The sequence below is a fragment of the Carcharhinus amblyrhynchos genome, chromosome 10, assembly GCF_965287045.1.
Source record: "Carcharhinus amblyrhynchos chromosome 10, sCarAmb.v2.hapA, whole genome shotgun sequence".
Taxonomy (NCBI): Eukaryota; Metazoa; Chordata; class Chondrichthyes; order Carcharhiniformes; family Carcharhinidae; genus Carcharhinus; species Carcharhinus amblyrhynchos.
In genome coordinates this window covers 103,934,862-103,954,374 of record NC_137333.1, presented here as the reverse complement: position 1 = coordinate 103,954,374, position 19,513 = coordinate 103,934,862, and the positions used below count along the sequence as shown (strand labels likewise).

Here is a 19,513-nt window from a genome sequence, read left to right as displayed (position 1 = left end):
AGTGGGCCATTTTGTCTTGGATGGTGTTAAGCTTCTTGAGTCCATCCAGGGAAGTGAAGACTATTCCATCACACTCCTGACTTGTAGATGGTGGTGGACAGGCAATTAATGCCTCCAAGTAATCTTATGGGAGCTTCCACATCCAATTCCAAAAACAGAGGTGGCCTTGGTTTAATATCTAATCCTCCAATGGTGCAACACTCCTTCAGTACTGCACAGGCATGTCAGCCCAGATGTTGTGCTCAGATTTGTAAAGTGGGATTGAAACCTGCAACCCTCTGACTCAAAGGTGAGACTGATCCACTGAGCCACTGTCAATGCTAAATGTTTGATTTGATTCCTGGCTGGCAATGACTTCGATCAGCTCAATGTTTGGGGTCGATGGACTTTCTGGCCCTTTATTGGGCTGAGGGAAATAAGCCCCCACTTTCTTCCTGATCATTGAAAAGAATGTGTGTGTTTGATTGATGCGTGAGAACCAGACTGGAATTAATTGTGATGCCCCACATACTCAAATAGCCTTCCAACACTCACTCGCTTGGCTTGTGCATAAAGTCCAGGCAACTTGGTTGAGGGGGGAGATGATATAATTGGAGGAGGGAAGAGGGTTCAAGGCTGACAAAAGAAAATTTAGAAAAATAACATTTTCCAGCTGCACAGCAAAAATATATTCAAGGAGTAACAAAAGATTCAACCAGTCATTGTGATTTAAACAATCAGTGAACTCCTCTGAAAAAAAACACATTAAAATTTTACACAATCCCAAGATGTATTATTATTTTTTAATACAATTTGTATCCCTGATTTCATCTCATCAGTGATTTTGCTGTGAGCCTTACACTGAAGAACTGATTTACTGTAAAATAATATTACATAAAAGCCCAACTCTAAAATGTAATTTGATGTGGATGTTTGATATAACGTTCTTGTGTAAGTAGAGGAGATGAATGAGATTAAAATAGATTTTTAAATGTGACAATACTGTGCCTTCAAGAAACATATTTGTGTCATGTTTCTAGTGCAAGATTTGTTTTAGCAGTCCCTTCCATTTATCGGTGCCACTTTGCCTATAGCCGGTATCCCTGTTGATACTGCAGCAGCATAACTGATAGCCAAGATGTGGAGTTAATTGAATGTTTCCAGGATAGTTTCTTAGAAAACCATATCCTGCAGCCAACCAGAGAGCAGGCCAAGCTAGATCTGGTATTGTGCAAAACAAACATACGTACATATGAAAATGCAAATTAGGAGCAGGAGTAGACCACTTGGCCCTTCAAGCCTGCTCCACCATTCGATTAGATCCTGGCTGATCTGATTGTAACCTCAACCCTACATTCCTGATAACCTTTCACCTCCTCGTTAATCAAGACTCAAGACTGAGATTGGATAAATTAATGATTTCATTGTGAAAGCCTCCCTAGTTAGCAGGAGCCATAATATGACTGAATTTTGCACTCAGGTGAGGGAGAGAGCAGAGGGTCCTAGACTATGTTTTTAAATTTAAATAAGGGTAGTTGTGAGGGCAGAGCTAGCTAAAGTGAATTGGCAAATTATGTTACAGGAGAGGTCAGTAGAGATTCAGTGGCAAACATCTAAGGGAATATTTTGGAATACACAGAATAGAAATATTCTAAAAATAAGAAGTCCACAGGATTGACATGTCAAGCATGGTTAATTAGAAAGGTTAAAGAATGTATCAAACTTAAAGAAGAACCATATAATTATGCGGATAAGTGGCATATCAGAGAATTGGTCGGAATGTAGGGAACATCAAATGATTACTAAAAGGATTACTAAGGAGGGAAAATTAGAGTATGAAAGAAAGTCAGCCCAACTTACAAAAACAGATAGTAAGAATTTCTATATATATATTTAAATAAGAAATGAGGTAACAAAGTGAATGTTGGCCCTATGGAAAATGAGTCTGGAGACTTGATAATGAAAAGCAAGGAGATGGTACATGAATTGAACAGGTATTTTGCATCACTTTTCATGACATCCTAGAACAGCAATAAATCAGGAACTGGAAGGGAGTGAACATAGAACATAGAACATAGAACATTACAGCGCGGAACAGGCCCTTCGGCCCACAATGTTGCGCCGACCAGTCTTATTTTTCTAAAAAAAAACATTGACCCACTAATCTAAACCAATCCCTTTTCGTCCATAAACCTATCCACCAATCTCTTAAACGCCCCCAAACTAGGCGCATTTACAACTGCAGCAGGCAGGGCATTCCAGTCCCTCACCACCCTCTGGGTAAAGAACCTGCCCCTGACATCCGTCCTATAACTACCCCCCCTTAATTTAAAGCCATGCCCCCTCGTGCTAGATTTCTCCATCCGAGGAAACAGGCTATCACCATCCACCCTATCTAAACCTCTAATCATCTTATATGTTTCTATAAGATCCCCTCTTAGCCGCCTTCTTTCCAGTGAAAACAACCCCAAATCCCTCAGTCTCTCCTCATAGGACCTCCCCTGCATACCAGGCAACATCCTGGTAAACCTCCTCTGCACCCTCTCCAAAGCCTCCACATCCTTCCTGTAATGTGGGGACCAGAACTGCACACAGTACTCCAAGTGCGGCCGCACCAGAGTTGTGTACAGTTGCAACATGACGCTGCGACTCCTAAATTCAATCCCCCTACCAATAAACGCCAAGACACCGTACGCCTTCTCAACAACCTTATCTACTTGATTCCCAACTTTCAGGGATCTATGTACACATACACCTAGATCCCTCTGCTCCTCCACTCTATTCAAAGTCCTCCCGTTAGCCCTATACTCAACACATCTGTTATTCCTACCGAAATGGATTACCTCACACTTCTCCGCATTAAACTCCATCCGCCACCTCAGGAAAAGTACGATCACCAGAAAAGTGGTATTAAGTAAATCATTGAAGCTGGAGCCTGGCAAGTGCCCAAGTCCAAAGTAATGACTCATGAGAAAATTGATGCATTGGTTTTAATTTTCTTAAACTCCCTAGATTCAGGGAAGGTGCCATTAGAATGGAAGATAGCAAATGTCTCTCTCCATTCAAAAATGGAAGGAGACAGAAACTACAGGCCAGTTAGCCTAACATCTATCATAGGGGAAATGTTAGAAACTATTATTAAAAAAGTTATAGCAAGGCACGCGAATAAATTTTGTGTAAGTGAAATCATGTTTAACCGATCTATTGGAGTTCTTTGAGGGTGTAACATGTATTGTGGATAAAGGGGAACCAGTGAATGTACTGTATTTAGATTTCCAGAAGGTATTTGATAAGGTGCCACATTAAAGGTTATTGCAGAAAATAAAACTAGAAATATCCTAAATCTATATCATTGTTTAGAGGGTATTGGCATGGATAGAAGATTGGCTGCCTAACAGGAAGCAGAGAATAGACATAATGGATATTTTTCAAGTTGGCAAGACGTGACGAGTGGTTTGCCACAGGGATCAGTGCTGGGACCTCAACTGTTTACAATTTACATCAATGAGTTGGATGAAAGGATGGATTGAACGGTTGTCAAATGATGACACAAATACTAGGTAGGAAAATAAGTTGCGAAGAGGATTTAAGGATTTAGGTTTAAGGCACGAGGGGTAAGGTTTAAAGATATATGAAGCAAGTTTTTTACACAGAGGGTGGTGCGTGCCTGGAACTCACTGCCGGGGGAGTTGGTGGAAGCAGATACGATAGTGACATTTAAGGGCCATCTTGACAAATACACAAACAGGATGGGAATAGAGGGATATGGTCCCTGGAGGGGTAAGGGGCTTTAGTTCAGTCGGGCAACATGGGCAGTGTAAGCTTGGAGGGCCGAAGGGCCTGTTCCTGTGCTGTATTGTTCTTTGTTCTTTGACTTAAGGAGGCTACAAAAACATTTAGATAGGTTAAGTGAGTGAGTAAAAATCTGGCAAATGGAGTATACTTTCGGAAAATATAAAATTGTCCATTTTGGCAGGAAGAATAAAAGAGAAGCCTATTGTCTAAATGGTGATTGCAAAGCTCAGAGGTGCAATGGAATCTAGGCTACAATTCTCCCAAAAAAGTTCTAAGCCTTGAATTTTTGGAGAAACTGGCACAAGTCACACCAGTTTTTTCAGTGCAGTTTCACACTCAAATCTCCCACACTCTTGTGCAATGTCGTGGTTGCAATCATTAAAAGCTCCAGCAGGGTGGGGGAGGGGGGTGGAGGCTTTCAAGCCGGAGGCTAACTGTTCTGGGCTTCTGTGCATGCGCAATGGCCCCTATCTGTCCGCCTACAGTTTGCTGGCCAGCTCAATCACTGGCCAGTCCAGGACCCCCACAGTTTAGCCCCTCCCAACACCTCCACAGCCTGATAGATGCCCCCACAAGCATTCCCGGGCCAGCCACAATCCCCGCTGTCCCCCGCACCACTCCTCCCCCATACCCCTGTCCCCATCCTGGAGTACCCTGATCTCCAGATCCCCATGCTCCAGCAGTCATTACCACTCCGCGCCCCCCCCCACCCCCAGCAGACCACCCCTTGCTAGGCAGAGCATTCCCAACACACCCCCAGCAGATCATACCCTCCCAGGCTACCACGATCGCTGGCCTCCCTCCAGCCCCAACCGATCACAGTGCAGAATGGCAGTGGGATCTCCCACCCTTGCTGATCGCCCCCTACACCCCACCCCAGCTGGCCCAGTCCCATAGGTCCCACCCCCTAGGCTCCATTTCCTTGGCAGTGCCTGATGTCTAATAGGCTGTGCCAAGGTGCCCCCTGGACAAAGGCACTTTGCCCCTTGGACAATCCCAGGCACACAGGCTGGCACTGCCATGGTGCCCATGTCCTGGGGCCACCAACCCCTTGTTGCCCAAGCCCCTCAGGGGCCCCAATTGCCCCCCTTCACTCCAGCAGGATCGTCCCACTAGTTCCCCAAAAGTGGGGAGCTAGTCTGAACCCTGCTGGAGTGAAACACTCCTGATGGGGTGGGAGATACTAGAGGGCTCAGAGAATTCAATCCTGGGGCTGCTAATCTCATTAAAACAAGGTTAAAAACATATGTAAATGACTTCCCTTTTGTTCCCGCCCGTTTACAGTGTGGCTCAGATGGCGCTGGATATCCAGCACTCGGAGATGCACGTGTGGTGGGAGCACATGTGCGAATCCCGTGAATCAGCTGACACGCAATTCTCCTGGCCTGCCAGGCTAATAAATTAGCGCAGCAGGATGGGAGAATTGCCCCCACCCCATCCCCCACCCTAATTACAAATGCTCCCGGCTTACAAGCAAAAAGTGAAACAGGAGAATCCATCAAAGAGAGCCGTGCAATGTTGGTGTGAGGAATCGAATAATCTCCTATGAGGCTGCTTAGAGTCAGTGGACTGGTCAGTATTTAAAAACTCTGTGACCAGCCTGAACGAGTACGCCACATAACAAGTGACTGACTTCATTAGTAAGTGTGCAGACAACTGTGTACCGAAGAAACAAATCCGTGTGTTCCCCAACTGTAAACGATGGATGCACATGGATATCCACAGTTTGCTGAAGTCCAGGTCTGAGGCATTCAATTCAGGCGACACTGAGAAAGCCAGATACGATCTAAGGAGACCCATCAAAGATGCCAAAAGGCAGTGCCAGACCAAGCTAGCGTCCCAGGCTGGCCAGACTGACCCCCGCTGACTATGACAATGTCTGCCAGACATAACTGGCTACAAGATGAAGGCATGTAAAATCACCGGCTCCAACGCACACCTCCCTGATGAACTCAATGCATTCTACACCTGTTTTGAGCAAGAGGTCAGTGAAAGCTTGCCCTCCACCCTGGAAGTCCTGGGTGAACTTTATTTGGGGTCACCGTTGCAGATGTCAGAGCAGCTTTCTAGAAGGTCAACCCATGGAAAGTGACTGGCCCAGATAGGGTATCAGGATGTGCACTCAGATCCTGCGTGGATCAGCTGGTGGGGGGCGCGGGGCAGTGTATTCACAGACATCTTCAATCTCTCTTTACAACAATCTGAGGTCCCTATCTGCTTTAAGAAGATGACCATCATCCTGGTACCTAAGAAAAACCAAGCAACATGCCTTAATGACTATGGGCCAGTGACTCTGACATCCATTATGAAGTCATGGACTGAGTGTGAAAATGGGCGGCGTGGGCTTGTAGGGCCGAATGGCCTGTTTCCTGTGCTGTGCTGTTCTTTGTTCTTTGCTCTTTAAGAACATAAGAACATAAGAAATAGGAGCAGGAGTAGGCCATCTAGCCCTTCGAGCCTGCCCCGCCATTCAATAAGATCATGGCTGATCTGTCGTGGCTCAGTTCCACCTTCCCGCCCTCTCCCCATAACCCTTAATCCCCTCTCTTATCAAAAACCCATCAACCCGCGTCTTAAAAATATTTAGCGAGGCAGCCTCCACCACTTCAACGGGCAGAGAATTCCAGAGATTCACCACCCTTTGAGTGAAGAAGTTCCTCCTCAACTCTGTTCTAAACCGCCCCCCTTTTATCTTGAGGCTGTGCCCCCTAGTCCTACTGTCTTTTTTGAGCGGGAAGAGTCTCTCCACCTCTATCCTATCCATCCCATTCATCATCTTATACGTCTCAATGAGATCTCCCCTCATTCTTCTAAACTCCAACGAGTACAAGCCCAGTTTATTCAGCCTCTCCTCATAGCTCAACCCCCTCAACTCCGGTATCAGCCTAGTAAACCTCCTCTGCACTCCCTCCAAGGCCAAAATATCTTTGCGCAGGTGCGGCGCCCAAAACTGCACACAGTACTCCAGCTGTGGCCTCACCAATGCCCTATATAGCTGCAGCAAGACCTCCCTACTTTTATATTCAATCCCCCTCGCTATGAAGGCCAGCATCCCATTCGCCTTCCTGACCACCTGCTGCACCTGCAAGCTGGGTTTTTGCGACTCATGCACAAGGACCCCGAGGTCCCTCTGCACCGTCGCCTGCTGCAGTTTTTCGCCACGTAAGTAATAGTCCTTCCTACCATTATTCCTACCAAAGTGGACCACCTCACACTTGCCAACATTAAATTCCATTTGCCATTTCCTGGCCCATTCGCCCAGCCTATCTAAATCCTTCTGCAGACTCTCCACACCCTCCGCACAATTTGCCGTTCCCCCAATCTTGGTGTCATCAGCAAATTTCGACACCCTACACTCGGTTCCCTCCTCCAGATCATCTATATAAATGGTAAAAAGCTGAGGCCCCAGCACCGATCCCTGGGGCACTCCACTAGTCACCATCCACCAATCCGAATAGCATCCTCATAGAACTCCAGTAAATTTGTCAGACACGACTTCCCTTTAATGAAACCATGCTGCGTCCGCTCTATCAAGCAATTTGAAGTACTTTGAAAAGTTAGTCATGACACGAATCAGTTCCAGCCCCTGGACTACCTGGATCCACTACAGTTTGCCTACCGCTGCAACAGGTCCACAGCAGACGCCATCTCCCTTGTCCTGCACTCAACCCTGGAACACTTAGGTAACAAGGACACCTAAGTCAGACTCCCATTTATTGACAACAGCTCAGCCTTCAACACTATTATTCCCACGAAACTCATCTTCAAACCCCAAGGCCTGGACCTCGGTCGGCATCTCCTTCTGCAATTGGATCCTGAACTTCCTAACTTACCCGATCAGCCATGATCTTATTAAATGGCAGAGCAGTCTCAAGGGGCTGAAGGGTCTCCTCCAACTTTCTGTTTGTATGTAAACTCACCAGGAAAAGAAAGGGCATGTTTATTTCAGTGTAAATCACTGATGTGATGATTAGTCATAGTTACTGCCAAGTACACTCTGGCAATGGAAATTAACTTCTACTGGTGTCACGTTCCATTCGTTTGGATTTTAATTATTATTGACATTTTTAAAAATAATAACTTACATAAATTGTATTTCTTTACTTTTTCTTTTGGTCCCTTTTTTCTATCTCTCTCATTGTCCAATATTTATTTCCCTCTTTTTTGTACATGTTTTGATGTTGAAATAAGTATTCCAACTTATAGTTCCTAGTTTAGACTCAGGGCCCGATTTTACCATCATGTTGCACCCGTTTTTGGGTGCAAAAGCGGCCAGGGCGCTGAGTTCAGTTCCTGGCTTGAGTCACTGTCTGTGCACAGTCTGCATTTTCTCACCATCTCTGCATGGATTTCCCCCGGGTGCTCCAGTTTCCTCCCACAATCTGAAAGATGTGCTGGTTAGGTTCATTGGCCATGCTAAATTATCCCTTAGTGCACCCAAACAGGTGCCAGAGTGTGATGACTAGGGGATTTTCACAGTAACTTCATTGCAGTAGTGTATATAAATCTACTTGTGACACTAATAAACAAAAATATAAATCATAACTTGAAAAGGAAAATTTTGCAACGCTATAGGGAAGAAATCTGTGTGAGCGGAATTGATGGGATAACACTTTTAAAGAGCCAGCAGAGGCTCCAGGGGCCGAGTGGTTTTGTTCTATGTGTATGGTTCTGTGATTCCATAAAATACCAGTGGTAAAAAAATATGCTGGAAGTGCACAGAAGGTGTGAGTGAATAAAAACTAGGCTTTCAATGCTGTATCTCTATCCTATTAACAATAAAGGTTGCCAGCTGCTTTCAGACGCTGACTGTATGTTTCCAGCAGCTTGTTCTATGTAAATCCAATTATTCTTCCTGTTAAAGGAGGAGGCTTCATGTTATTAAGAGATTCTGTGCTGTTGTGATGACTTGACGGCAATCTGGACAACAAACAGTTAAAGGGCTTGTCTCTCTCTCTCTCTCTCTCTTCCTCCCCTCCCTCCCCCCTCCCTCCATCTCTGCAGCCACACAGCTTGTGCTGGCGGCGGGGAGGGAAAAGGTTTTCTTTGGCTCCAATTCCCCGTCGAACAGCTTGAGATCGAGGATGTTAGAAGCAGAGAGGGTGGGGTCCTTGCGAGTGGACATGTCTTTTTCTACCTCTGTGAGCGAAAGTGCCCAGTCCATCCTTTGAGCGATTTCCTCTCGGCATCAGAGCAGTGCTGTAGATGGAAAACGATTCACGGCAAAGAGATTAAGCAAAATCAATAATAGATTGTCTATATAACAATTGCAGGACGTTGGGGCGGAGGTGTTTTTGGTGGGTTTCAGCAGATCAGCTCAGCTGGAGAGCGAGAGGGAGGGTTTCAGAACCTTGGAGAGCGAAAGGGAGGGTTTCAGCACCTTGGAGAGCGAAAGGGAGGGTTTCAGCACCGTGGACAGGGAACAGGGAGTTTCAGCACCTTGGACAGAGATGGCTTGGCCGTGCATCAGCCGGGCGTGCTGCATCGCTCGCTTCTGGAACCAGCTGGACAAGGCTGACATTGCTGTGCCTCTGGTTTTCACCAAATATTCCGAGGTCACCGATGGGGCGACTCCCCACCACCAATTCCGAGCCCCAGGCATCGACGCGCAACCTTCTGGGGGCGACCAAGATTCTGTTGCCAAGACTACCGAGGTACTATTTCTAAATGATCTTTCTTTCAAAAAGAAATTTATATATTAAAAATGCAACCTTTAATGGTGAGACCGTGTGGTTATACTCTGAGCTGCAGTGCCATCTCTGCCCGGACTCTTGCAGGGTTAAAGTCAGCATTAGATTTTACACGGGGATTAATCCCTGACTCAGATTGTGGGCCCCAGCACTCTGTGTAACCCTTGGCAACACAATGTAAAGTCCCTGAGAATACCCTTGGTGTGCCCCCCAGTCTCAAGGCACATTGTCTCCAAGCAGCAGATGTGGTTCCCACTACTCTCCACACCTCCTTCCCTCCCTCCCTTATTGTCGCGTCCTTTCAAGTACTTCCTTGCTGCTTACTCCAGCCTGGCGTTGTTCACATTCTGGATGTGCGACCCAGTGACCCCCTTCCCTCATTAAAATGGGCTTTTTAATATTCATTAAATGGAGACTGCACAGCCAGTGGAGGAGGGTCACCGGATCGAAACAGAAATAAAAACTGGGCAAATGTAAACATGAATAATATATGAAGATAGATAGATAGATAGATATTTAGATATCCAATCAAACAAACAGGCTAACAGACTAACAGATAAATAGATGAACAGATAGTTAAACAGACAGATAGATAGATAAAAATAATTCTAAACATTTTATCCGTCTTTTTCAACTACATATATATCAATAAATTAATCTGATGTAAATTAGTTTCAAAGTAAGTTTCAAAGTGAAGCTTGACTAAAATCCTCTTCCAAACTTGATTTACACACCGAATCATCTTCATTGAATTTCAATGGGAATGCAGTATGATGCTGCCCAGTGTAAAGATTCTGATTCTGTAGTCTGGGTTTTCTTCCAAAATTGTTTTTCAAGAAGCCAGTGACTTTGCAGAGTATCCGCCTCAATATGAGAGAGAGAAAGACAGAAAAAAACACACATAGGCACACACATAGACACGTAGACAGAATCCAGTACACACCCTGTTACTGTTCCAACATTGCTGAATGCCCCCTCCCCCACTCACACCAAGCACACTAGCAGGGCTGGGAAGACTTTATTGTCTGAAGCCCATGGACACTTCATTTTATTTCAGATCAAGATCCTGCATCCCTTGTTTGACCAAGACCCTCTCAAACTGCGTCATGCCACCTGATGTGCAACGCCTCAATGCAGAGACATTACAGAGCCGGATAACACAGGGAAGCTGTCAGCTGCACTGCAGTGAAGACAAGCATCTTTTCAGTGAGATTATCACTCCAATACCTGGTTTATTATTCATACAATCCTAATGGGATCATTTGATCTTTGTCATTCTCCCTCATTAGGACTGGGTGATTATCTATTGAAGCAGCAAGTATTATGATTTTAAAAAACAACTTTCTTTAAGCATTATCATTTAGATTGCAGTCGGAGTTGGCAATGTCCAACCTGTATCCCTTTACAGCAGAAAAAAAGTACATTGTATAATTTTGTTCCAAATCAATAATTGTCAGCTGTGGTGGGTGAGTGCCTCTTTCACCTCTGAGTCAGCAGGTCTGAGTCCCATTCCAACATCTTGAGCATAAAAATCTAAGCTGTTGTTTCAGTGCAGTACAGAGGGAGGGCTGCACTGTTGGAGATGCTGTCTTTCAGATGAGACGTGAAACTGAAGCTTTGCCTGTCCTCTCAGTTGGACTTAAAAGGTCTGGTGACATTACTTTGAAGGAGAGAAGGGAAGTTCTGCCAGTAACCTGACCAATACTTCGCCTCATCCACTTCACTAAAACAAGTGACCTGATCATTATCACATTGCTGTTTGTAGAAGGTTGCAGTGCACAAATCACCTAGAAACATGTTAATGCTCCTTTGCCACACCTTCCAAACCTATAACTTCTAGCAAATAGCGGCAGCATGGTGGCACGGTGGTTAGCACTGTGGCCTCACAGCTCTGGGACCTGCGTTCAATCGCAGCCTTGGGTGACTGTATGGAGTTTGCACATTCTCCCACTGCCTGTGTGGCTTTCCTCCGGGTGCTCCAGTTTCCTCCCACAGTCCAAGGATCTGTAGGTTTGGTGGATTGGCCATAGTAAGTTGCCCCTTTGTGCCCAAAGATGTGTAGGTTAGGTGGATTAGCCATAGGAACATAGAAGATAGGAGCAGGAGGAAGCCGTTTGGCCCTTTGAGCCTGCTCTGCCATTCATTACTATCATGGCTGATCATCCAACTCAATAGCCTAATCCTGCTTTCTCCCCATAACCTTTGATCCCATTCACCCCAAGTACTATATCCAGCCACCTCTTGAGTACATTCAGTGTTTTGGCATCAACTACTTCCTCTGGTAATGAATTCCACGCTTTGGGTGAAGAAATGTCTCCTCACTTCTGTCCTAAATGGTCAATCCTGAATCCTCAGACTGTGACCCCTGGTTCTGGACTGCCCACCATTGGGCATATCGTCCCTGCATCGACCCTGTCAAGTCCTGTTAGAATTTTATAAGTCCGTATGAGATTACTGTCATTCATCTGAACTCCAGTGAAAACAATCCTAACCTAATCAATCTCTCTTCATACATCAGTCCCACTATCCCTGGAATCAGCCTGGAAAATCTTTGTTGCACTCCCTCGAGAGCAAGAACATCCTTCCTCGGAAAAGGAGACCAAAATTGCACACAATACTCTAGATACGGCCTCACCACGGCCCTGTATAACTGCAACAACACATCCCTGCTCCTGTAAAGAATAAAAAAAAATTACAGCACAGGAACAGGCACTTCAGCCCTCTAAGCCTGCACCTGACTGAACTAAAACCCCTTCCGGGGACCATATCCCTCTATTCCCATCCTAGGCAAGTATTTGCCAGATGCCCCTTAAAAGTCACTATCGTATCTGCTTCCACTACCTCCCCCAGCAGTGAGTTCCAGGCACTCACCGCCCTCTGTGTAAAATACTTGCCTTGTACATCTCCTTTAAACCTTGCCACTCGTACCTTAAACCTATGCCCCCTTGTAACTGACTTTTCCAACCTGGGAAATAGCTTCTGACTATCCATTCTGTCCATATTCCTCATAATATTGTAGGCTTCTATCAGTTCACCCCTCAACCTCTATCGTACCAATGAGAACAAACCAAGTTTCTCCAACCTCTCCTCATAGCTAATGCCCTCCATACCAGGCAACATCCTGGTAAATCTTTTCTGTACCCTCTCCAAAGCCTCCACATCTTTCTGGTAGTGTGGTGACCAGAGTTGAACACTATATTCCAAGTGCGGCCTAATTAAGATCTTATAAAGCTGCAACATGACTAGCCAATTTTTAAACTCAATGTCCCAGCCAATGAAGGTAAGCATGCCATATGCCTTCTTGACTACCTTCTCCACCTGCATTGCTACTTTCAGTGACCTGTGTACCTGTACACCCAGATGCCTCTGCCTATCGATAGTCTTCGGGGTTCTGCCAATTACTGTATATTTCCTACCTGTATTAGACCTTCCAAAATGCATTTGTCCAGATTAAACTCCAGCTGCCATCTCTCCACCCAAGTGTCCAACCAATCTATATCCTGCTGTATCCTCTGATGTTCGTCATCACTATCCACAAATCCACCAACCTTTGTGTCATCCACAAACTTACGAATCAATCCAGTTACATTTTCTTCCAAATCATTTATATATATTACAAACAGCGAAGGTCCCAGCACTGATTCCTGAGGAACACCACTTGTCGCAGCCCTCCATTCAGAAATACAATCTTCCACTGCTACCCTCTGTCTTCTATGACTGAGCCAGCTCACCACTGATCCCATGCGACATCACCTTCCGCACCAGTCTGCCATGAGGGATTTTGTCAAAAGGCCTTACTGAAGTCCATGTAGGCAACATCCACTGTCCTACCATCATCAATCATCTTCAGCACTTCCTCGAAAAACTTGATCAAGTTTGTGAGACATGATCTCCCCTGCACAAAACCATGTTGCCTCTTGCTAATACGTCCACTTATTTCCAAGTGGGAGTAAATCCTGTCTTGAAGAATCCTCTCCAATAATTTCCCTACCTTAGAAATTATTAGGTCACTGGCCTGTAATTACCTGGATTATTCTTGCTACCCTTCTTAAATAAAGGAATAACACTGGCTATTCTCCAATCCTCTGGGACCCTCCCTGTATGTGGAGGCGCTGGCTTACTGGGGTAAGCACAGTAAGAAGTCTCACAACACCAGGTTAAAGTCCAACAGGTTTATTTGCCAGCATGAGCTTCCGGAGGCGTCTCAAGCTCACGACACATGACAACACAAAATCGCTGAGCAGAAACTGACAGCCAAGTTCCGCACACTTGAGGACAGCCTCAACCGGGATCTTGGGTTCATGTTACACTATCCGTAACCCCCACTACTTGCCTGGGCTTGCAAAATCTCACTAATTGTCCTGGCTGGAGACAATACACACCTCTTTAACCTGTGCTTAACCCACTCTCCACTCATGTTGTGTGTGCCGTTAAGACGTGATTACCTGTAAAGACTCACGTTCCAACCATTATCTTGTAAATTGAACTTGTGTCTTTATATGCCCTGTTTGTGAACACAAGTCCTCACTCACCTGATGAAGGAGTCTGAGACTCTGAAAGCTAGTGCTTCCAAATAAACCGGTTGGACTTTGACCTGGTGTTGTGAGACTTCTTACTGTACCTTCCCTGTAGCCAGTGAGGATACAAAGATTTCCCTCAAGGCCCCAGCAAATTCCTCCCTTGCCTCGCTCTGTATTTTGGGGTATTTCCCAACAGGCTCTGGGGACTTGTCTGCCTTAATGTTTCACAAGAACCCCAATACCCCCTCCTTTTTGATCTCAACATGACTCAAACTATCTACACACCCTTTCCCAGCGTCCTCATCCACCAAGTCCTGTACTTGAACCTCTCTCAGTGAAGGCCAACATACCATTTGCTTTCTTTACCACCTGCCACACCTGCATGCTTACCTTCAGTGACTGGTGCACAAGGACAACCGGGTCCCGCTGCACACTCTCCTCTCCCAATTTGCAGCCATTCAGGTTAGTAATTGTATGGTTTTTATGGGGACAGGGTAAGAGAGAAGGCTTGGATAAGACGTCCTGTCAGAGAGTTGGTGCAGACTCGATGGGTTGAATGGCCTCCTTCTGCATTGTAGGGATTCTATGAAAAGGACAAGAGCAGCAGATACATAGGAACACCATCACCTAAAATTTCCCCTCCAAGTCATTCACCATTCTGACTTGGAAATATATTGCTGTTCTTTCACTGTCACTGGGACAAAACCCTGGAACTCCCTCCCCAACAGCATTGTGGGTGTACCTATAGCTTAAGGTCTGCAGAAGGCTGCTCGCCACCTAGGGATGAGCACAAAATGCTGGACTAGCCAGCAACAGCCCACAACTCATGAATATTTTTTATTTCATTTCTATATTACAACATTTCAAAGTGGCCGTAATGTGATGTCTAATTTCCTGAAATTGTAAGAGGCACCTTAGGTGGAATGTTCCCATCCCTCCCACCATGGGAACTGTAGCAGACGGAACATGGACTATGCAAAGGTCCATTGACCTCGGTGGGATTTTCTGACCTTGGGGCGAGCGTGGATGGAAAATCTCGCTCCAAATCTTTTTTCTAATCAGCTGGGGTTGTGTTTTGTAAAGGAGGTGAGCAGGCAGAGGCCCAGGTTGGTGCATTATTGATCTGGTATTATTTGGGGAGACAATTTCAAGTGATGAATGTGAGGTGGATTTCTCGAAAAGAAATATACATTCCTGAAAAAGAAATTGAAAGATTTGCATTTATATAGCATCTTTTATAACCACAGGATGTGCTTTGGAGCCAATGAAACAGATCTGAAGTGTTATTGTTGTACTGTAGGAAAGGCAGCAGCCAATTTGCGCACAGCAAGCTTCCACGAATAGCACTGTATTTTTAGTGATGTTGAGTGAAGGGTAGATACCTATGAGGACATCGGGGGAACTTCCTTGCTCCTCTTTGATATAGTGCCATGAAATCTTTTACAGGCCTCCTGAGGGAGTAAGTGAGGTTTAATCCAAAATAGAACACCCCTTATTCCACCAATATCAGCTGAGATCTCTGTGCTCAGGTTCTGGGGTAGCACTTGAATCCACAGCCTTCTGAATCAGAAACAAGGGTGCGACCCCAACCGAGTTGTGTCTGGCACCCCTACTGGGGGCGGAGTCCAAATGACTTGGATTGTTTTTCTAAAGCATGCGCGATACACAGATGTGGACATAGGGAATTTTATCCCTATGATTCAACTATTCCATTCTGAACAGACGGGGAGGGAGCGGCAATTTCAAACCTGGCCTCAGGACCAATCCAGAACTGTCATTATATTCTAAAACAATGCTGAACCTTACTGAGCTCTGTTGCCTCCTGGACCTATCCAATGCCTTTTTTTGGAGCTTGCACATTCTCACCATGTCTGTTCCTCCTAGTGTCCTAGTTTCCTCCCACAGTCCGAAAGACATGTTGGTTAGATGATTGGCCATACTAAATTGCCCCTTAGTGTCTAAAGATATATATATAGATTAGGTGGATTAGCAATGTAAATGTGTGGGGTTAGGGGGATAGGGCTGGAGAGAGGGCCTGGGTAAGATACTCCGTCAGAGAGTTGGTGCAGATTCGATAGGCTGAATGGTCTCTCCTGCACTCCAGGGATTCTATGATTCTATGAAGGCACAGGCCCAGCTGACGGAGCCAACTCACTATCCTCTCTGCAGTGACACTCTGCTGTTTAACCCAGCTTATAATGAGAAATGTCAACATTCTGTTTCATTACTGCCCTCAAAGACTGCCGAGATTGAAGGGGGTGAGTTCCTCACCCACACTTCAGATAGTGGGGTAGGAAAGCCCAGTATCTGAAAAATCCCACCCCATGTACTGTTCACTCTTCTTTATTGTTGACCTCCTGTGCAGTCTTTGTCATGGGCTACCACAGCACCATCCTCTCTTGCCTCTTCACTGCTGTCCAGCTGACTGGAATTTGTCTCACTTGGTTTTGCTCTTAACTTATCCACTTATAGCCACACCAGTGGCTCATCTTTGTATCTGCACCTTTATCTTTGGAGTCCCCCGCAAGGATATATCATTGATCCACAGAAATGTGACAACACGGAAGGAGGATATTCAGCCCATCTTGTCGATGCCAGCCAGAAGACATCCAGTGCCCTTTCTAACCGCATCTTCCTGCACCTGCCCATAGCCCTGCAATTTACAGCACTTAAAGTGCAGATCCGGGTACTTTTTAAAAGAGTTTAGGGTTTCTGCCTCCACCGCCAACTTGGACAGCGAATTCCAGACACCCACCACCCTCTGCATAAAAAAAGTTCTTCCTACACCTTTCGTTCCCTGGTTCTAAAATTCACTGCCAAGGGAAACATTTTTAATCCTGCCCACTCCATCTCTTCTGCTCATAACATTTTGCATCTCAATCAAGTCACCCCTCAGTCTTCTTTGTTCCATGGAAAATAACCCACCCAGTGGCATGGTGGCACAGTGGTTAACGCTGCTGCCTCACAGCGCCAGGGACCCGAGTTGGATTCCCAGGCTTGGGTCACTGTCTGTGCGGAGTCTGGACATTTCCCCCATGTCTGCCTGCGTTTTCCTTGGGTGCTCCAGTTTCTGCCCACACTCCAAAGATGTGCAGGTTGGATTGATTGGCCGTGCTAAATCAGTCCTTCGTGTCAGAGGAATTAACAAGGTAAATAGCTGGGGTTATGGATAGGGCCTGGGTGGGATTGAATCATAGAATCATGGAAAAACTACAGCACAAACAAGCCCTTCGGCCCACAAGTTGCGCCGATCTTATCACTACCTACTAGGCTTACCTGTAACCCTCAATCCCATGTACTCATCCAGAAGTCTCTTAAGAGACCCTACCGAATTTGCCTCCACCACCACCGATGGCAGCCGATTCCACTCACCCACCACCTTCTGAGTGAAAAACTTACCTCTGACATCTCCTCTGTACCTACTCCCCAGCACCTTAAACCTGTGTCCTCTCGTGGCAGCCATTTCAGCCCTGGAGAAAAGCCTCCGAGAATCCACCTGATCAATACCTCTCATCATCTTATACACCTCTATCAGGTCCCCTCTCATCCTTCATCTCTCCAGGGAGAAGAGACCGAGCTCCCTCAACCTATCCTCATGAGGCATGCCACTCAATCCAGGCAACATCCTTGTAAACCCTTTCAATGGCTTCCGCTTCCTTCCTGTAATGAGGTGACCAGAACTGAGCACAGTGTTGTTGTTGTTGTTGGTGCAGGCTCGATGGACTGAATGGCCTCCTGTGCTCTGTAGAGATTCTATGATGATTTTATCCGACCTCTCATCATAGCTACATTTTTCTAGACCTGGCAATATTCTTGCATCACTGGACCCCCCCACCCCCCACCCCCAGGATGTTGGGGGGGAGGGGTGCATTGGGGGTTCATATCACACTGAGGTATCAGGCCAGCTTCCGCAGGTATGCTAATGACTCAGAGCTTTACTTCTCTGCCTATCCTCTCAAGCCATTCATCATCATTGGGTCAGATATCTGACCCGAGGTAAACCTGATCTCCTCCAGTTTAATGTCAGGTTAGAGAGATAAACATTGGCAAGAACACAAGGGAGAATTCCCCTGTTCTTTTCCAAATATCGTCATGGGACCATTGACTTCCACCTGAGGTGGCAGATCAGACCTCAGCTGTATCTGAAAGGACAGCATCTTTGAAAGTTTATTTATTAGAGTCACAAGTAGGCTTACATTAACTCTGCAATGAAGTCACTGTGAAATCCCCTAGTCAACACACTCCGGCACCTTTTTGGCTACACTGAGGGAGAATTTAGCATGGCCAATGCACCTAACCAATGGTTAGCACTGCTGACTCACTGCGCCAGGGACCCGGGATCAATTCTCAGCTTGGGTCACTGTCTATGCAGAGTCTGCACATTCATAGAACATAGAACATAGAACCCTACAGTGCAGAGACAGGCCCTTCAGCCCATCGAGTCTGCACCGACTACAATCCCACCCAGGCCCTATCCCCTTATCCCTACACATTTACCCACTAATCCCTCTAACCTACACATCCCAGGACACTAAGGGACAATCTTAGCATGGCCAATCAACCTAGCCCGCACATCTTTGGACTGTGGGAGGAAACCGGAGTACCCGAAGGAAACCCACACAGACACGAGGAGAATGTGCAAACTCCACACAGGCAGTGAACCCAGGCCCCTGGAGCTGTGAAGCAGCAGTGCTAACCACTGTGCTACCGTGCCGCCCCGTGTCTGCATGAGTTTCCTCTGGGTTTTCCGGTTTCCTCCCACAGTCTGAAAGATTAGGTTAGGTGCATTGGCCATGCTAAATTGTCCCTTAGTGTACCCAAACAGGCGCCAGAGTGTGGGATTTTCATAGTAACTTCATTGCATTGTTAATGTCAACCTACTTGTGACAATAATTAAAAAAAACTTAAAACTTAGCAAATCTTTCAGACTGTGGGAGGAAACCGGAGCACTCAGAGGAAACTCATGCAGGCACAGGGAGAACGTGTAGACTCTGCACAGACAGTGACCCAAGCTGGAAATCGAACCCTGGTATTGTGAGGCAGCAGTGCTAACCACTTGACACAGAGACACTGGGCCACTCTATCTTGAATAAAACAACAATTATGCAGTGAGTGCCAGCCTATAGGTGTGCTCAGGCCTCTGAATTGGAACTGTACCCATCACCCATGGATTAGAAAGCTGTACTGAGCAATGGTTGGGAGCTTCACGCTGTCAGATGACATTACTTTGTCTTTTGTTTCAGTGATGGTGTTAGGTTGTTCATTTTCAGCTGACAAAGTGTTGCGGTGAAGGCTCTAAGCTTCCGTAAAGTCAAATGACATTCAGTTCACCTTCTTGTCCACCAACCTCACTGCACTAGGTGCCAATTCCTGCAGGGCAAGTTGGTGTTAGGCTGTGGAGATTTAAGAACATAAGAACATAAGAAATAGGAGCAGGAGTAGGCCATCTAGCCCTTCGAGCCTGCCCCGCCATTCAATAAGATCATGGCTGATCTGTCGTGGCTCAGTTCCACCTTCCCGCCCTCTCCC

At 46.0% G+C, this 19,513-nt stretch overlaps 1 protein-coding gene across 1 annotated transcript in view; it reads left to right on the top strand.

Moving 5' to 3' along the window:
* The first annotated feature begins 8,811 nt into the window (after window positions 1–8,811).
* map6a (microtubule-associated protein 6a) overlaps window positions 8,812–19,513 on the top strand; it is a 47,100-nt gene continuing 36,398 nt past the window's right edge. Inside the window, exon 1 of the mRNA XM_080197986.1 lies at window positions 8,812–9,428. Coding sequence (XP_080054112.1) covers window positions 9,225–9,428 — 204 coding nt within the window. The 5' untranslated portion in view covers window positions 8,812–9,224. The remainder of the gene's footprint in view (window positions 9,429–19,513) is intronic.